This window comes from Haematobia irritans, chromosome 3 (genome assembly GCF_050003625.1).
Source record: "Haematobia irritans isolate KBUSLIRL chromosome 3, ASM5000362v1, whole genome shotgun sequence".
Taxonomy (NCBI): Eukaryota; Metazoa; Arthropoda; class Insecta; order Diptera; family Muscidae; genus Haematobia; species Haematobia irritans.
In genome coordinates, this window is record NC_134399.1 from 83096874 (window position 1) to 83116623 (window position 19750).

The 19750-nt window shown below is 38.5% G+C and overlaps 2 protein-coding genes across 2 annotated transcripts; both read left to right on the top strand.

The window, feature by feature from the left end:
- Positions 1–390: 390 nt before the first annotated feature.
- LOC142231020 (uncharacterized) lies at positions 391–17969 on the top strand. Its single transcript, XM_075301639.1, has 4 exons — positions 391–2602; positions 4546–4648; positions 13364–15850; positions 15911–17969. Exons 1-4 carry the CDS (start codon positions 391–393, stop codon positions 17967–17969), a joined length of 6861 nt encoding a protein of 2286 aa, XP_075157754.1.
- Positions 17970–18017: 48 nt separating this feature from the next.
- LOC142231021 (uncharacterized) lies at positions 18018–18674 on the top strand. Its single transcript, XM_075301640.1, has one exon. The coding sequence runs from the start codon at positions 18018–18020 to the stop codon at positions 18672–18674; it is 657 nt and encodes a 218-aa protein (XP_075157755.1).
- The last annotated feature ends 1076 nt before the right edge of the window (positions 18675–19750 follow it).

Sequence of the window (19750 nt, forward strand, 5' to 3'; positions counted from 1 at the left end):
TCGTAGCCAACTTCCAAAAAACTTGTAATTGATTGGTCCGAAAACGGACCACCTCTAGATTGCAATGCCAGCCATATTGAGGATAAAGAAAACGTTGACTGTAACCCAATCGCGACAGATTCCAAATTGAAGAGTATTTCAATTTTAAAACGGACAGACAAATTACAGAATTTTTCACACGATGACACCAGTCCTTTAATATTTCCTAAATTACCTTATCATAAACGATGGGAATTGTATATGAAAAAACGAAACGAAATATTCAACGTATCTTCGATCACCAATCGGAAAAAGCCGAAGAGGTCTACGATTCGATTTAGAAATTTTTATAGAATGAAAAAAATTTCTAGGAAAATTCGTGTTTCTACAATAATATCGAACCCAAAGGACATGAGATATTATGCCCAAGTTTCTTTTTTAGATTTTCGTGAATTTGGACTTTTAGATAGTGGGGCAAATGTAAGTTGTATAGGTGGCGATTTAGCCAAACAAGATTTTACTAAATTCCCTAATTATTTTATGATAAAATCCTATGTTAATACTGCCGATGGCAAGGGACAAAAAGTCCTTGGTTGGATTGATGCCAATATATCATTTAGAGATAAAGTCAAAAGTGTAAGACTTTATGTAGTCCCCACCATTTCTCAACGCCTAATCCTTGGCATTGATTTTTGGAAAACATTCGACCTAATTCAGGACGTTTTTAAATCTGCGGACATTCTTGCTATGAATAGTGAAGGCATTTGTACACCAGAAATTTCACCTAATGTTGGAAAAGAGATGGCAGAGATTGAAGACAGTTTTTATAAATTAACCCATTTAGAGCGTAGGCAATTGGATTCTGTAATCGCTCTTTTCCCCAATTTTGAAGTTCAAGGTTTGGGACGGACAGACTTGATCAAACATTCTATTGATGTTGGGGACTCCACACCAGTGAAACAGAGATTTTACCCTGTTTCACCGGCAGTGGAGAAACTAATGTTTAAAGAAATTGATAGAATGTTAGATTTGGGTGTCATCGAACCTTCAACTTCACCTTGGAGTTCGCCGATGCGCTTAGTGGTGAAACCTAACAAAGTCCGGCTATGTTTGGATGCGCGACGGTTAAATGCGGTAACAAAGAAAGACGCTTATCCGCTTCCAAACATAGAGGGGATATTTTCCAGGTTGCCTAAGGCCAACATCATCACTAAGCTTGACCTTAAAGATGCCTTCTGGCAAATTGGCCTAGATGAGCGGTCAAAGAGTCTCACGGCATTCACAGTCCCGGGCAGGCCACTGTACCAGTTTACAGTAATGCCGTTCGGGCTGTGTAATGCCCCGCAGACAATGTGCCGTCTCATGGACGCTTTGATTCCACCAGACCTCAGACATTCCGTCTTCGGCTACTTAGACGATCTTATTATTGTATCTGAAAATTTTGGTACCCATATTGAGATACTAATGAGATTGTCTAGCCAATTCCGCAAAGCAAATTTGACCCTAAATGTGTCAAAAAGTAAATTTTGCGTTACCCGCGTTAACTATTTGGGCTACGTTATAGGCGGAGGGGGCATAACAACCGATCCCGAAAAAATCACAGCTATAACCAACTGGCCAGTGCCCAAAAACTTGAAACAAGTTCGTGGATTCCTGGGCCTAGCTGGTTGGTATAGGCGGTTTATTCGGAACTTTTCGTCCGAAACATTCCCTATAACGGAGGTGGTGTCTACAAAGCGGAAATTTAAGTGGACTGATGGGGCTCAAAGAGCTTTTGATCATGTCAAGTCACTGCTCACCTCTGCACCAGTGTTATGTAATCCGGATTTCACAAAGAAATTTTACTTACACTGTGATGCAAGTGACTTTGGCATTGGCGCGGTCCTAGTGCAACATGACGATGAGGGCAATGAACGCCCTATAGCCTTCATGAGTAAAAAACTGAACACCGCCCAACGTAATTATAGTGTTACTGAGCGGGAATGTTTGGCGGCTCTGGAGGCTATAAAGCGTTTCAGGTGTTATCTGGAATTACAAGAATTTGAGGTGGTGACTGATCATTCCAGCCTTCTGTGGCTGATGCGGCAAACAGATTTAAGTGGTCGACTTGCAAGGTGGGTCTTTAAGCTGCAACCATACAAGTTTACCATCAGTCACAGAAGGGGGAAAGATCATATAGTTCCAGATGCACTCTCCCGAATACCCGTTGATGAAATATCGGCCTTGGAACACATAAATCCTGGCATAGATTTGGATTCGCCACACTTCAATGATATTGACTACCAAGATTTGAGAAATAAAATTAGTATGAACCAGAATAAATATCCGGACATAAAAGTGGTTGACAAATTTGTTTATTGTCGAACGGAACATTATTCTGGGGATGAATCCCAAGAGGAAAATAGTTGGAAATTGTGGATTCCTACGAAATTACAAAACGAGACTATAGCGAGGGCTCACGACTTGCCGGAAACAGCCCATGGGGGTATGGGGAAAACCCTTGAATTATTACGACGGACCTTCTATTGGCCAGGAATGGTGCGAGACGTGAGGAATTATGTCCGCAATTGCGAAGTGTGTAAGACCACAAAAGCACCCAACATGGTATTGAAACCACCATTAAGTAACATGCCGGAAACCGTCCGCCCATTCCAGAGGCTATATGTGGACATCCTTGGTCCATATCCAAGGAGTAAAGGGGGATATATAGGAATCCTTATTGTCCTGGACCATTTTTCAAAATTCCATTGGCTCTGTCCATTGCGAAGATTTACTTCCTCGCCCATCCAGGATTTCCTTTTGAAACACATATTTCATGTGTATGGTGTTCCCGAAACATTAGTTAGTGACAACGGGAGTCAGTTTCGATCGAACGACCTGAACGCTTTTCTTACGACCTATGGGGTGAAACATATTTATACGGCCCTATACTCGCCACAAGCGAATGCGTCCGAGCGGGTAAACCGGTCGTTGATTGCAGGTATAAGGGCGTATTTGAGAGACAGCCACAAAGAATGGGATGAGAAGTTAAGTCACATCAGTTGTGCGCTACGAAATTCGGTGCATCAATCGATTCAATGCTCGCCCTATCATGCTTTATTTGGGTTCAATATGGTGACCCATGCGTCATCATATCGACTTTTAAAGGATTTGAAAATATTAGATGAACCTAAAGTAGCTATCGATCATGGCGACCGTCTTCAACTTCTTCGAAACGATATAAAAGGATATATCAAAAAAGCATTTGACACGAATCGAAATAACTACGATCTTCGCACTAGACCTCAAGCATTTCAAGTTGGTCAAATGGTATATCGTAGAAATTTTGCACAGAGCAATTTTGAAAAGTCATTTAATGCAAAATTAGCTCCCGTTTTTATAAAGGCGACGGTTAAAGAGAGACTAGGACGGCATTATTATATTCTTGAAGACGAAAATGGCAAGAACACTGGAACATACCACGCAAAAGATATTCGGAGTTAGCGTTCATTTTTCCATCTAATTAAGATGCGAATATCTTTCTTAATTATCCGGTTTGTAGTGGAACGTTTTATACTCAATATAAATTTTATTTATTAGTTAATTTAAAATTATTCTTTTTCATTTATTTTCTATAATGCCATAAGCTCATCGAAAATATTACTGGGTAAACTTTGCACCTGAGCTTTACTTTGTGTTAATTCCTGGGATAGGCCTTATACCCAATTCATTGATTTTCAATATTAGTTGTATTTTTACACAGCGACAGACATGGGCTAATCGTAAATTTGTCAATGAGAAGAAGAAACGAGAATTATGCTATGCGTGAGAATTTTTAGAGACTATGTTTTCTTAATGATTCATTTCATTCATCCATTAATTTTGTTTTTGTTACGATGCATTTGCATTTTTTTCTTTCTTTCCATTCATGAATGACACCGTTTCGTCGTCCGTCCGTGCAGCTGACTTTAGTTAATTTTTGATCGTCTCTTACATCAATTGCTCTAGTGAGAAGTTACGTGGCAAACTCTTAATAGATTTATTCAAAAATATTTTGTGGAAAAATATAATTAAAATAATAAATAAATCGGTCATCGTGTAACAAATTGAAGTTGATAATTTTTAATATAAAAGTGGGATTTTATGGTATTTTTAGTACCAAGTGGATTATATGTTGCCAGAGTGAATTAGCCAACTTAAAAAATATTCAAGCATATTTGACGTTTTGTCTTTACACGCGATTGTCAAAAAATTTCATGCTTCAAGCTGAACCAAGAATAGCGAAAATTCTTCTTTCTTCAAACTTCCGGCAAACGAGATCAAATAGTTTATTCCAGTCAGCCTATAAAAATAATCGAAATAGTGATCCGATTTAAAAATCCCAATCCTGCGTCATACATTTTAAATTGAATATTTAAAAGAATCTGAAAAGCATATGTAAAAACTTGGCAATAACATTTTATAAGGTAAATTTCTAAATTATTTCGGTTTTTATGAGATTTTGACGAGACCTTGTGATTTTAGATCCAACGTGATTATACCCTTTTTCGATAAGACTTCCCAAACGTTGAGTCTGTGGTGCTGTAGTCGAAGAGCACAAGGAAAATTCCCAAAAGGGTCCCACAACACGCGCCAGACTGAAAATATCCTTACTACACCAGAGACAATTTGAGATCTTCTTACCCACAGGGTAAGGAGCTTCAAGACAATCTATCTGCCACTAATCCAGAGTGAAAATCTCCCTCCAGCATTGTTCGAGAAGTTGCGTAAAAAAGGGCACAGACAACATCAATCAAATCTCATTGTATTTGCAATTTTCTTTCAAGACTTCCATCGTGAACTCCACCTTGAATCATATGGTGCACATTATTTAATTTTAATGAGTTAGCGGGTTTCGTGCTGATTTCATGATTCCCGATAATCTCAAAATCACCCAAAACGTGATCGTTAAGGGCTTTGCAAGCAAAAATTAATCTTTAATAATACCATTTTTTTCTTCGGATATGAACTAAATTTAATGAAACGTAATGTTATTTTGTTTGCCGTACTTTAGTTCAATTAAATCAAAAGCAAAAGTTTGAAACAGAATTAACAATTTTTGGTTGAATCGCTATTGAAAAATGAAACCTTCATTTCTTTAAAATAGCAATTCAATTATGTACTTAAGATAATTTAGCTAAATCCTAATTTTTAAAATAATTTTCCTAATGTTGGCATAACTACTGAATATGTCATCACAAATTTAATTTCATTTCTTTAAAATAAAAATTTAAACAATAATTTACCTAATTGGTAAATTTTTAAATAATTTTTCTAATGTTTACCAGATTCTAAATATTTGATCACAATTTCACTTCCATTTCCTTAAATCTACAATTTAATTATGTAACAAAAATAATTTATCTAAATCCTAAATTTTAAAATAATTTTTATAATGTTTGCCTATCTACTAAATATTTAATCACAAGTGTATATCCTATCCGAAGCAAAATTCAAAAACAAAAAAATCTCTCATGCTATAAAAACAGAAATTCTACTTCCTAAACAAAAACCATAAGCTAACATACATTGTTCCATAAAGCCAGCAACTACGCAGAGCATGCAGAAGGCCTTCATCATGACTGGACGCCGCTGGTAAGTGAAACACATGGTGATATTTTTACTATTTATACTATAAAGAAAAGAAAACAAAACGAGCTGAGTCAAGAGAGCCTATAGTGAGGAGAGTACATCACTGGTACATACTTATTTACATAAATATTTTTCATTGATGATTTAAGACTCTCATTTATTCGCGCATAATGTAAGTCACTCTTTGTTTACTATAGCCCTCACCTAAGTTCTTCTTCACTCTGCCTCATAGTATCTGAAATTTGGATAGATTTCTGTTGTTTTGATTATTTCTCTTGTTTTTGCTATGTCTTTTTTTTTATTGTAATGAATTCAATAACCCATTAAGGGCTATGCTATTTTGAATTGATTTGAATTTTGCTATATAGGAAACCTTTCAAAAAAAATTTCTTAATATATAATTCTTAAATAATGTTTAAAATAACTTAAATATTCGTATATAATTAATTTCTAAATATATTTTTGAGCTATGTATGAATTTTCTATAATGTGAATAAAACATAATTAATGATAATGAATTGGTAAATATTGATTTACGTTTTCTACTATAGGGATGTTCAAATAAATTTGGAGTGAAATTAGTTAGGGATCCTAAAAAATATTACCACTTAGGATTACGGATGGTGAGGGTTGTGAGTTTGATTTCTCAAAAACATCGGAGAAATCTTTTCCAATTTGTAAGTTTTCGAAAGTTAGTTTTATATCGCATGTTCATTTGTCTCTCGTTTTTATGAAATTAAAAATTTACCATCTTCCGGTCCATTTTTTTTTAAATTTATTTTTTTTCCATCATTTAAAATTGTGGGTACTTCGAACTAGAGAGTCTATAATAATAACTGTTTTGTGAACCCGGCTCGTAGGGAAAGGACAAGAACCCCACCCAAGACTGTTGCTAGTTTCAATAATGGCTCCCGTGGTCCTCATTCCGTTCGAGTTCAATGATGCTTTAATCATATCGAAAATTTCAATTTCAATTTTGTTCGTGTACATTACAGATGGTGTTAGGAGGTTTTAAGATACCTTGCCATCGGCAAGCGTTACCGCAACTTAAGTAATTCGATTGTGGATGGCAGTGTTTAGATGAAGTTTCTACGCAATCCATGATGGAGGGTACATAAGCTTCGGCCTGGCCGAACTTACGGCCGTATATACTTGTTTAATTTAATATATACCACGTATGGACTTACATACAATTTAGAATATGGTGTTAGGAGGTATTAAGATACCTTGCCATCGGCAAGCGTTACCGCAACTTAAGTAATTCCATTGTGGATGGCAGTGTTTAGATGAAGTTTCTACGCAATCCATGATGGAGGGTATATAAGCTTCGGCCTGGCCGAACTTACGGCCGTATATACTTGTTTTAGTATGGATCTAGCGTTTTTTTTTTTCAACAAATTGTAAATAATTGATACCATTTTAATAATTCCTTCTCTGTTTTTAAACTATTTGAAACAAAAAAGCTAAAATTACGTATTAAAAATATGAAAAAAACGAGGTATAAAAAATGTTTTAAAGGGTACACGCAAAGAAAAAAAAAACGTTTGGAAAACGTGTACCGAAAACGTTTTTCTTTTGTTAGAGTTTTTTGAATTGCTTCGATAATTTTAAACTTTTATCACCAAAAAAATTCGTTTTTACAAAATTTTTATTTTTTCTATAAAAAAAGTTATTTTTGAAACAACAACACAGTCCATTTCGTTTATATCAAACACTGTTCTTTTCTGACTTTAGGTCTTTAATAAGAAACAAAAAAATTTAAAATTTATAAAATCGTATAATTTCTTGTACATTGTTGGTATTACAGGAAAAGCTGGTAAGAACTAAAAAACCTCGTGGATGTGAGAAAGATGTGAGGGAAAATGCAATTAGCAAGAAAACAATGTTTTTTTTTTTGAGTTTGTCTTTATGAAGTTGTTTTTACATCCTGGAGAAGAATAAACGTTTATCGCAAAAAGTATATACTTTTCTTCCAAATACACTTCCTTAAAGCGAAAAGCAAATGAGAAACGAACTTTGTTTGTCTAAAATTTCGTTTGGGAGGAAAGAATTGTTTTTTTTTGCGTGTAGTTAAAATAAAGGAAATTTATGGGAGAGCATATTTGGTAGTGCTTCTAAAGTTATGCCTTTAGAACAACTTCCAAATTTTCTTGCTGGGATATTAAAACTGTGATTGATATAATTATTTTCGTTATTGAAGACATTTCAATTAAAACATTAATTGGATTAATTAAGTTCGTGATTAAATCATATTTTTTTTTGTATGGATTCACTTACAATTTAGAGGACTATGTTAAAAAATTTTAAAATAGCTTGCCATCGGCAAGTATTTCCACAACCCATGTAAATCTATGGCGGATAACAGACTTTAGTAGAACTTTCTACGGCCTGGCTAAACTTACGGCCGTATATACTTATTTTAATTATCACCTCCTGATATATTCACCATATATGACGTTTTAGTAAACTAATATACTCAATGTAGAGTTATGTTATTCTTGGCCTCAACTGATAAAAAAAATACCAATTAAATTTGGTCGTAAAATAAAAATCAAAATAAAGTTATGTCAAGTTTGTTCCATAGAGACATCACAAACTCAATAACATTTTCAACCTTGCTATTGAATTAAATTTCGAATATCACTAAATTACAATTTACCTAAGTGCTAGTAAAGGGAAGTGGTAAAATCAAACCATTTTCTTTCACCACAATACACTTAGAAGTGATGTCCATATAAAAGGGTGGTTGCAAAAAGTTCATGTCCAATTTAAGGTGTTTGGTTCGCCGACACTCTCGACTAGAGATTCTTCTGAAACATTCACTTTTCCACACTTGTAAAAATGAGGATTCAATTGAAAATCACGTTAAAACGTAGTACTGTCTCATTGGATTTGCTATTCATTTTGTCCCCTGTTTTTTCGTTTTGTTTTTGCTCCATTCACTTGGTCCTTTGTGCACTTAATTTCATGTTCATTGTCCTGTTGGTCCTTTTTTGCATTCTTCATATAAATATTTTTACTTGTTGTGTTTAATGGAATTAAAAGACATTGACGATGGCGTCAACATCAAGTCTAACAGTAAAGGGATCATGGTCGAGGACAACGAACATAATGACAATGTTCAGCTTGACTTGCTACTACTCGCACTTGTTATTTCTAAAGGAGTACGTGCGCTATCCTTATGGTTGCTTGCAGCTTGTAAATGTCAAAAGATACTGAAACTGAAGAAAACTGGTGTATAAAGAAAGCAGTACATAGCATGGAGTGATGTGTTCATATCATAGTAAATGATGCTCTCACTATATTCTTTTTATCTGGAAATAGTGTATGCAGCTAAATCTACACTCATTCGAGGGGTCTAAAGGCGAAAGTGGTTTGGGCTCTTTTTTGTAGGGTAAATTTTGAACAGCAGAAATATCATGTAGTTTGAATTAGATGGTAGTAACCTGATATACTAGTTCTTTGTCGTTTGGAGGGCGTCTAGGTTATCTATATCGGTGATCTTATAATGTTATAGCTGATTGATCTGATCCCATAAATAAAACTGGTGTATATACTTATATACGTAGATCGACAATCTGACAATATAAATCTTTAAAATGTATGTCTAATATTACCTTCATGGGTAATCAGATTTAACTTTAACAAGAGGATATGTAATGTTGACAAAATTCGATATAACAAGTATATACAGCAGTATCTTAAATACCCACCACCATGAATCAAATATTATAGTTTCCTTAGAAATTTCAGGGGGGTTTGATGACAGTTATTCTACCAAGCAGAGCAGTTCAACCAGTACACTTCCCGAAGATAAATTTAAAGATTTTACCTATGAAGACTATATCAGATTCTAGATTAATAAGAATCATTTTTTGTTTGAGTTTTAGAGGAATCATGAACATCTCTTGTAAGTGTGCAAGAAAATGATGAAATAACGCCTTGATTTGAAATCTAAACTCTGTAGATTTTTAGAATAGCGAAAAGATTACCTAATCACTGTAGTATTAGCAACAAGAGAGGTGTCGAATTGGCTGAGAAGTAATGTTCCAAAATATATTGGCATTAATATATACTCAGACAGTCATCCTGCAATAAAATCCATGGACTCTGTGTTCCTTAACTCGAAAACGGCCATCGACTGCCGCAAATCTCTCAATGGGATAGCTGATCAGCACAATATTCACCTAATATGGGTGCCTGGCCATAGAAGCATACCGGGGAACTGCGAAGCGGATGTGTTGGCAAGGCTAGGGACTACCTTACATATTCCAGGGGAACTGGAATCTGTTGGTATGCCCCTGGCTGCCTGCAAACTCATACTGCGTGAGAAGGCTGTTATGATGGCAAATGTTGGATGGGAGAATTGCAAGGGTTGTAACGACACCAAGCAAATATGGCCCCCTTTAAACTTAAACCGCACACTAGATATGCTAGTGTCTCGAGACGTCAGATATCACTCCTTATATCTGCTATAACGGGTCGCTGCCTGATAGACGATTTTGCAAAAACTATTGGTGCGAAGTATAATGACTATTGTATGAGCTGTCATGACACGGAGGAAAAGGAATCAATTAAACACCTCTTGTGTGAGTGTCCTGCATTTTGTGTAAGGCGTAAGCAAATGTTAGGGACATATAGCTTTATATTACTGGCAGACCTGGAAAAGGTTAACTAAAACAATCTGGTTGGTTCAACACAAAAAATAATAGAGAAGTTTCAGCGGTTAAAACTAGAAGTGCCCATATGTAATAGGTACTTTTAGTTAATGTGGTATCACAATGGACGGAATAGTCTAATTGAGCCTGAATCTTAGTTGGGCTGCCACTTTAATCTAACCTAACCTAACCTAACCTAGAAGCCCAAGAAGTAAAATCGGGAGATCGGTATATATGGGGCTATATCAAAACAGGGACCGACACTCATCATTTTCAGCACACCTCTTTATAGTCCTAGAATACCTCTAGATTTCCAATTTCAGATCAATAGGATAAAAAATAGGTTTCTATAAGCACAATACACCAAATTGGGCTATCGGTTTATATGGGAGCAATATCAAAACCTGGATGACAAACTTATTATATCCCCATAACCATTCTATGGTGGTGGGTATAAAAGGTATATTGAATTCCAATTGGCTTATATTGGTACTTGATCGGTTTATATAGAGGAATGTAAAAATAATTATGAACCGATACCAACCAATCCTCTCACGTCAAATTTAAAACGAATCAGATGAAATTTGCACCTTCAAGAGGATGCAAATTTATGTATAATTATGGACCGATATTGACGAAGTTTTGCATGATTATTAGGGGCTATACTAACACCACGTACCAAATTTCAACCGGATCGGATGAAATTTGCACTTCCAGGAAGCTCTGGAAATATGGAGATTGGTTTACATGGGGGTTAAATATAATTATTGACCAATACGGACCAATTTTTTCACGGTTGTAAAGGCTCTTTGTTGACATCATGATCGGTTTATATGGGTGCTATTATAATTTAGAACCGGTATAGACCAATTTTTCCATGATGGTTAGAGACCATATATTGGCGTCACTTACATTTTGTCAACCAGATCGGATAAAATTTGCTCTCGAAGAGACTCCGCAATCCAAATCTGGGCATCGGTTTGTATGGGGGCTTTATATTTAATTGTGGGCCGATATAGACCAATTTTTTCATGTACCAAATTTCAACCGGATCGGATGAAGTTTGCACCTCAAAGAGGATTCACAAACCAAATCTGCCGATCGGTTGATATGGGGTCTATACGTAAACGTGATCCGATATAGCGCTGTTTAAGTTCAAATTCGTAAGGTCAAAATTTATTCGTTAGATGGGGACTTAAAATCTTGTAAAATGACAATTTCCCCCTCATTAGAAAATGTACCCTAAGCTCTGGATGCAGCTCTGTGCTTTCAGCACAATTCGTTACATTTTTCTAACGAGTCGCGCCATTACCGTCTTGCGGCGTCTAACTTTTGTTATTATTCGTTTTCTGGATTACGTCCATATAACAGCGAATTGTTAAAAAAGGTAAATAATAATCTCCCAAAAATTCAATAAAATTACGTTTTATTGAAACATCATTGAAAAGAAAAACTAAATCCCTTGTGTTTTTATTTATTTTATTTTTCGGTGCTACGCATTCATTGGTCCAATCGAGCCGGATACTTGCTTACAGCAATTAATAAAGGATTTTGTTTTGTCTTTTTTTTTCAAAGGAAAGTGCTCATCATTGTGAAGCAACAACAAAAAGCATCCACTTTGCAGCCATATTTGTGAAGGATTTATATTGAAAATTTATTTAAATAATTATTTATCAACACACAGGTGCGTATGTCAGTGTTTTATTAAAATAATTGAGCAAATCGCGAGTGTTTTAAATTTAAACCGCGGTCGTTTTACAACATTGATTCAATTATTTCGTTTTGCCGACGGCAAATTGCATTTCAAAAAACACACATTCGTTGCTACATACATACGTACGTTTCTTTTGTTTGTTTAATTTCGTTTTGCTAAAAGATATTCAAGTGAAAGAATAGTCAAAATAAAAAGTGAAAAAAATCTATTGTATATATTGGTGTTGTGTGGTGAATTTAAACGTTGACAATTGCTTATTTACTTCAAAACATTATTTGCAATTACGTTGCCTTTAACTTGAAGTAAATAAAACAATAACAAAATACACGCAGACTCCAAAGGCTCTGTTGGTCGTATTACTATTGTAAACAAACATCAATCGTCACTGCAGTCAACGTTTGAATTACATACCTACGTATGATCAGTGATACACACACGTATATACATACATATTTTTTTTGAGCTGTGTTTCTTTGGTTTATTTGTTAACCCTCACGGGGCCGCGAGTCGTAAATATTTTGAAGAAAATTATAAAAATTTTTGAAATTGAATTTTTTGGGTTGTCGTGTTATATGACCCATTGGCGTTACGCGCATTAGTAAAAATTATCGTTTTGGTCACTGTGCACCCTACAGGCGGTCCGGTACGATCGTATAATTTTTATTTTATCATATATATTACGTATATATTTTTATTTCTATATTTTTTATTATATGCGATTTTTAATTTTTTTTGGGGAGATTAATTGGGCGTGGAAGTGTAGAGGTGTATTTTACAGTCCGTGCACCCTACATTTGGTCTTACAGACATTTTTTAAAATTTCTTATAAGTTGTTGAATTTTTTTGATTATTTGGTTTTCGTGTGTGAAGTTTTGATACAAATTGGCGGCAGTCAGTATTCTTCGGTACACTGAGCGTAATTTTCGTAAATTCATTCTTACACTGAGAGAAATAGTTTGAAAATTTTAGTAGAATTTTGAGATTTTTTGAATTCAACTTGAATAATTTGCCTATTTTTTGTACAAGGGGAAAATATTTTGTGATTCGGTACACTGAACGAAAATTAATTGTTTCTACACTGAGAGAAAAATAGTCCAATAGTTTACAAATTGTTTGAAATTTTTGATTTTAAGTTTTGAAGTGGTTGTTTTACGAACAATTGTTTACACTTCAAGAAATTTTGTGGTAATTTTGGTGCAGTGTGAGAATTTGATACACTCAAAGAAAAATTTTGTAAATTTTTGTTTTTGCATTTTTGGGCATTTTGTGCAAATTTATTGATTTTTCGGCCAGTTTTCGCTGTCGATAAGTGCGTGTTCACATACTTTACGAGTTTTTGTGAATTTTTGTGACGCTAAATTATTTTCAATATGCCAGTTAATACATTCGCGCGATTCATTAGAGCCGCTGATGCGGTTGTGAAGTTTGGGACACGGGTTAGCTCTTTGAAGGAGGAGAATTTAGATGTTTATTCTCTAAGGGCTCAGGTCGAAGAGGCGAAATCACTCTGGGAGAAAGTGAAAGAGAGGTATGAGGAGTGTTTAGACGATCTTCAGGAGGATTCAGATAAGGGAAAGGTAGAATCTGCTGACGGCAAGTATGAGGCAACTTATGATGCCTATATTCGTATTGTTTCCTCTATCGAAAGGAAAATAGACGGTCTGAAAGCCGTTCATAGGGCGTCAACTCCTATACAGCAGGCCGATGTGGCGGATATTTCTGCTCGTTCTGGTAATGTGGATGTATCGGGAAATTCTCTTTTGTTAGGTGTTGACCATGGTGCGGTCCATAGTTTGGCTTTACCACCATGCGATATTGAGGTTTTCGATGGTGACTTTCAGTCTTGGCCAACATTTAGGGATTTGTTTACTGCTGTTTATGTAAAAAATTCCCGTCTGAGTGATATTGAGCGCTTGCGTCATTTGCTCAAAAAGACTAGTGGCGACGCCCGTGAAGTTGTAAGAAGATTTCCTCTCACTGATAGGAGTTTCGAGTTAGCTTGGAGGACGTTAAAGGAAACTTATGACAACTTGAGAATTTTAGTCAGCAATCAGTTGAAACTACTTTTTGACCTTCCGGTCTTAGACACTGAGACAAGTTCTGGGTTGAAGAACTTGCAGCGTGGTATAAACGCATGTATTTCGGCGATGGCTGTGAATAACGTTCCTACGAACGATTGGGATCCGATTTTGATATATTTGTGTGTGCAACGTCTACCGAAGATTAGTGTTACTTTGTGGGAACAGGGTATAAGTGATAAGTCTGCGTTGTCGTCTTGGGTGGACATGGATCGTTTTCTTACGGAAAGGATTCAGACACTCACGTGTCTCCGCGATTTGAAGGGTATCGATGCTTCGAAGAAAACTGATGGCAGGAAACTGCGAACGCATTTTACGAATGCAGCTCCGAAATCTTCGCCATCTAGGTCGCGTAATTCGCAATGCACTTCTCATTCTTCTAGAGATTCCGTCGATAAGATGTGTGTTCTTTGTCCACGACAAAGCCATCATCTTCGTGTTTGTCCGAAATTTAGGAATCTTTCTGTGAATGATCGGTTGACTGCTGTGAAACGGTACCGCTGTTGTTTCAATTGTCTATCTCGTAGACATGACGTTAACAACTGTGCTACATCTCGCAGTTGTGAGAAGTGTCAAGGAAGGCATCATACTTTGCTTCATCGAGATTCTTGCCATTCTACGAATGTGGCGACTACGTCCTCGACAGTTTCGGCCGCTCGTCCTACGGATTCTAGCGGTTTGATTGACCCGCAGCCTTCCACTTCGTCTGGAATCGTGTCTGGTACTTCGGCCAGGCAAGTGTTTCATGTTTCCCAGAACAGGTCGGTACTATTAGGGACGGCTATGGTGAACATCGTTCATCAGGGTATGACGTACCCAGCTCGGGCTCTTATTGACCCAGCATCGGAAGCCTCCTTTATTACCGAAAAAATGCAAAAGTTGCTTAGGATTTCGATAACGAGTGCGACGTCTTCGATATCGGGCGTGAATCAATCTGTTTCGATAACTTCTCGCGGTATTTGCCCTCTGAGTATGGGGTCACCCATAGATGGATCGGTCTTGGTAGAGGCGACTGCGTTGGTCCTGCCTAAGAATTCTGGGAATTTACCGTCTTTCCAAGTGAGTCGGAATTATATGTCACGTTTGCCAAATTTGCGTTTGGCTGATCCTAATCTGTTCGATAGCCGTCCGGTTGATTTATTGTTGGGGGCAGACGTGTATCCCAGAATTATATTACAGGGGGTTCGCTCCGGCATTTTAGGTTCGTTGATTGCTCAACAGACAGTCTTCGGTTGGCTCATTACTGGTTCAATTCCCACTTCCAGTGTGACAGTTTTTTCAACGACTGTAGAATTTATGGAGGAAGATGGTCTTGACAAGACTCTTCTTCGCTTTTGGGAATTAGAGGACTTACCAAGACGGGCAATTTGTTCTCCCGCAGATAAATTTTGTGAGGAAAATTTTAAGAATACCACATATAGGGATTCCGATGGAAGATACGTAGTGACTCTTCCGATAAAACCCGAATTAAAGGGACAAGTCTTGCTTGGACATTCGCGGACAAGTTGTTTGAAGCAGTTTATTCGTGGTGAGGCTTCGCTTTTACGAAAGCCTGAAACAAAATTAATGTATGACGGGGTGATTAAAGAATATTTGGACTTGCAACATATGAGACCAGTGTCGTCGACTTCTCCTGCAGATCAAACTGTGTGTTATTTGCCACACCACCCGGTAATCAATCCGGACAAATTGACGTCCAAACTTCGAGTTGTCTTTAATGCTTCGCATAAGACCTCAAATGGTAAAAGTCTGAACGACATTCTTTATGTGGGACCCACATTTCAATTGGAATTGGTTCATTTGATTTTGAGGTGGAGATTTTTCAAATATGTTTTTAATTGCGACATCACACAGATGTACCGCCAAATTAGGGTAAATTCGGCCCATACTTCTCTGCAGCGAATTGTCTTTAGGGACTCCCCACAAAAAGATGTACAAGACTATGAGCTGCAGACCGTGACATTTGGAGTGAATTGTGCTCCCTATTTAGCCATACGGACGTTATTGCAATTGGCCGATGACTCCGGGGATGACTATCCCCACGCGGCACATATTCTACGAAGGTGCATGTACGTGGATGATGTTTTGACAGGGTACCATGACGTGGATACTGCTGTTGAATCTAGGGACCAATTGATTAGAGTACTATCATCGGCAAAGTTCGAACTGAGGAAGTGGACTTCTAATGAGCTAGCCATTTTAGAATCGCTTTCGGCTGACCATTTGGTTGACGCCAAATTACTGGAGTTTGTTGAAGCTAGTAGTTCGAAGCCGTTGGGTATTAGGTGGAATGCGCAGTTGGACTTATTTTATTTTGAGATGAAACCGATTGAGCGAAAATCTCGGTTTACGAAGAGAGAGGTTTTATCGGCTATAGCTAGGCTATTTGACCCTGTTGGCTGGCTGGGGCCAGTTATTATAGTGGCGAAGATAATCATGCAACAGGTTTGGTTGGATAAGATAGGATGGGACGAGTCTCTTCCGTTACAAACTGAGCGACAATGGCGAAAGTTTGTCGAGACCTATCAGGATGTGAATCACGTTCGTATTCCTCGATGGGTCAATTACTCCACAGACTGTGAGGTAGAATTACATGTTTTTTCCGACGCCTCGGAAAAAGCATACGCGGGGGTAGTATATGTTCGTGTGGTTACGCCGCAGGGACATATCTTCACCCATTTGCTATCTTGTAAGACTAAGGTAGCCCCCATCAAATCTATATCTTTGCCACGTTTGGAGCTTTGTGGGGCAGTTTTGGCCTCAGAACTTTACAAGTCTATAGCCAGGGAGTTAGATATTGAATTTCGACGTGTTTATTGTTGGACGGATTCTACGATCGTCCGCTCTTGGCTTCGAAAGACGCCATCTACGTGGTCTACTTTCGTTGCGAATCGCGTATGTAGGATTCAGGAGAATACTGGGGGACAGAATTGGTACCATGTTCGCTCTGAGGACAATCCGGCCGACTTGGGAAGTCGCGGAGTGTCGCCTGCAGAGTTGGCGGTTTCGTCGCTTTGGTGGCATGGACCAGAGTGGCTCTGCTCAGATAGTTCTCAGTGGGATATTAGTGATTTGACCCCTCTTGAGACTGACGTTGAGGTACGGGCGGTCAGGACTCACGCATCGTGTTTTACGAACTACGAGGACATTTTAGAGAGGTTTTCTTCGTTAGATAGGGCTCTACGAGTCATCGCATATATATTTAGGTTTTATCACAGGACCCATTATTCACATGCTAGTCGAAATGTGTATCTCGACACGACGTTGACGGCAACTGAATTAAAGGCAGTGAGATTACGTCTAGCTGTTCTTTCTCAAAGGGCTCATTATCCAGATGAGTACTATTGTTTGAGGGAAAAGAAACCGTTAGGTTCCAGGAGCTCATTGTTGTCATTGAATCCATTCCTGGATGAGGAGGGGGTTATGAGGTTGAATGGTCGTTTGAGTAGGTGTCCTACCCTGTCGTATAGTGAGCGACATGCAATTATAGTGCCGTATAATAGTAGATTCGCTAGGTTACTAGTGAAATATTTTCACGACATATCTATTCACGGAGGGAACCAGTTGGTTCTACGTCTTATTCGGATTGAGTATTGGATTCCTCGTTTAACATCTTTGATTAGATCGACTATTAACCGGTGTAAACGGTGTCTGTTGGATAGGAAGAAGTCTTGTACGCAGATCATGGCGGCTCTCCCACCGGAGAGAACTGTACTTACCAGACCGTTTACTACGACTGGCGTTGATTTTGCGGGGCCTTTCGAAATTAAGTCATTTATAGGGCGCGCATGTAAGATAACAAAGGGTTATGTTTGCGTTTTTGTATGCTTTTCGACGAAGGCCATACACTTGGAAGCCACATCAGACTTGTCTACGACAACGTTTCTGGCCGCTTTTCACAGATTTATATCTCGACGCGGTTGTCCCTAGACCATTTTTTCGGATAATGGTACAAATTTTGTAGGCGCTTCACGCGAAATGGAAAAGGATTTGAGATGTGTTTTTAAAGAAGGACGTGATAAGGTGTGTTCCGCATACCAGTTTCAGCAGCTTTCCTGGCAGTTTATCCCTGCCGGGGCGCCACATATGGGTGGTCTCTGGGAAGCTGCTGTCAAAAGCTTCAAGACGCATTTTAGGAAACATGCATCTGGATTCAAATATACATTTGAAGAGTTTTCGACTGTTCTTTCGAGAATTGAGGCTTGTTTAAATTCTAGGCCGTTGTGCCCGATGAGTGAAAGTTCTCAAGAGTTGGTGGCACTTACGCCTGGCCATTTTTTGGTAGGATCTCCGATCTTGGCGCCTCCTGAACAGTTAGAGGAGGAATCCCCACTTCATTTGGTGCATCGATTTAGGAAAATGAAGGCGCTGTCGCAACAGTTCTGCTTACGGTGGAAAGAGGAATATTTGAAAGGCTTACAGAAAAGGTATAAATGGAAATTTTCGCAGCGTGATATCGAAGTAGGGGACTTGGTAGTAATTCGTGATGAACAATTGCCTCCTACATCGTGGAAATTAGGTCGTGTGGATGACGTCCACCCGGGATCTGACGGTCGCGTTAGAGTTGCTGACGTGAGAACGACAAACGGTGTTGTAAGACGGCCGGTGGTAAAAATGGTTATACTGACCGAATAGTTTTCGATCGTTCATATAGTAAGCGTCATCTTTTTTTCGCAGTACAATGGAAAGTATGAGGGAAATTGTTAAGACTCTCCCTGACTACTAAGATGACGTCCCGATGTCCGATGAGGAAAGAGAGATTTTAGAAAATAATGTTGCACCGGTTCTTCGCGAGCCGTTACCAGCCATCGAGCAGGTCCCTGACGTCGGGATGACCCCAGTCGTCGCCTCTTCACAAGAGGTAGTACCGACACAAAAAGTTGTCCCTCCGTCGGGGGCTGATACGGCTCCAGCTGAAGTATCTGCAACTAAGGCAGCAGAATCTTCGTCTTCCCCTACGGGGACTGCCCAAAGAAATTCGGACTCGAGCCCAAAGCTTCATTTAAACAATTGTGTATTATGCAGGCGGAAGCATAATCTACGGTCGTGCCGCAGGTTCTTGAAAATGCGGTTGGAGCAAAGGCTGCGCACCGTAGTTCTTCATCGGGTGTGCTCCAACTGTCTGGGCAGGTCACACATGCGGTCGACCTGCAATAGTCGCGAAAGGTGTCGCGAATGCGGAGAGAGCCACCATACGCTTCTGCACTCCTTCGACCAGCAACAACGTCCTTCCGCTCCATCGTCCGATTTGTCTAAGAGAAAGTCAAATTCAAGTCCGTCCGTTAATTCGTCCGCGTACTGCATTACAAGTGCTACCCCCATATTTAGTCCGTTGTTAGTTTTGCAACCAACTGTTACGCTTGGTCCTACTATTGTGTTGATACTCGTCTTGTCCGGTCGTCGAATTCCCGTCCGAGCTGTCCTCGACCCATGTGCGGGGTACAGTATGATATGCAGTAGTCTTGCCCAAAGCTTACGGCTTACTTCGGCAATGACAGCGCAGAACGCCTTTTGTCCGCTGATCGTCGTATCCCGGCACAACGCGGAAAATAAATTGATTTTTTCCGCCCGGGTGACAAATTTATCCCGTGTGGTCACCCCATCGGCGTCGGCTCCAGACTCCATACGAGAGCAGTTTGAATGTCTCCAGCTGGCCGATCCAGTGTTTTATCGCCCTTCCGGGGTGGGGTTGGTCCTGGGGCCCGACGTAT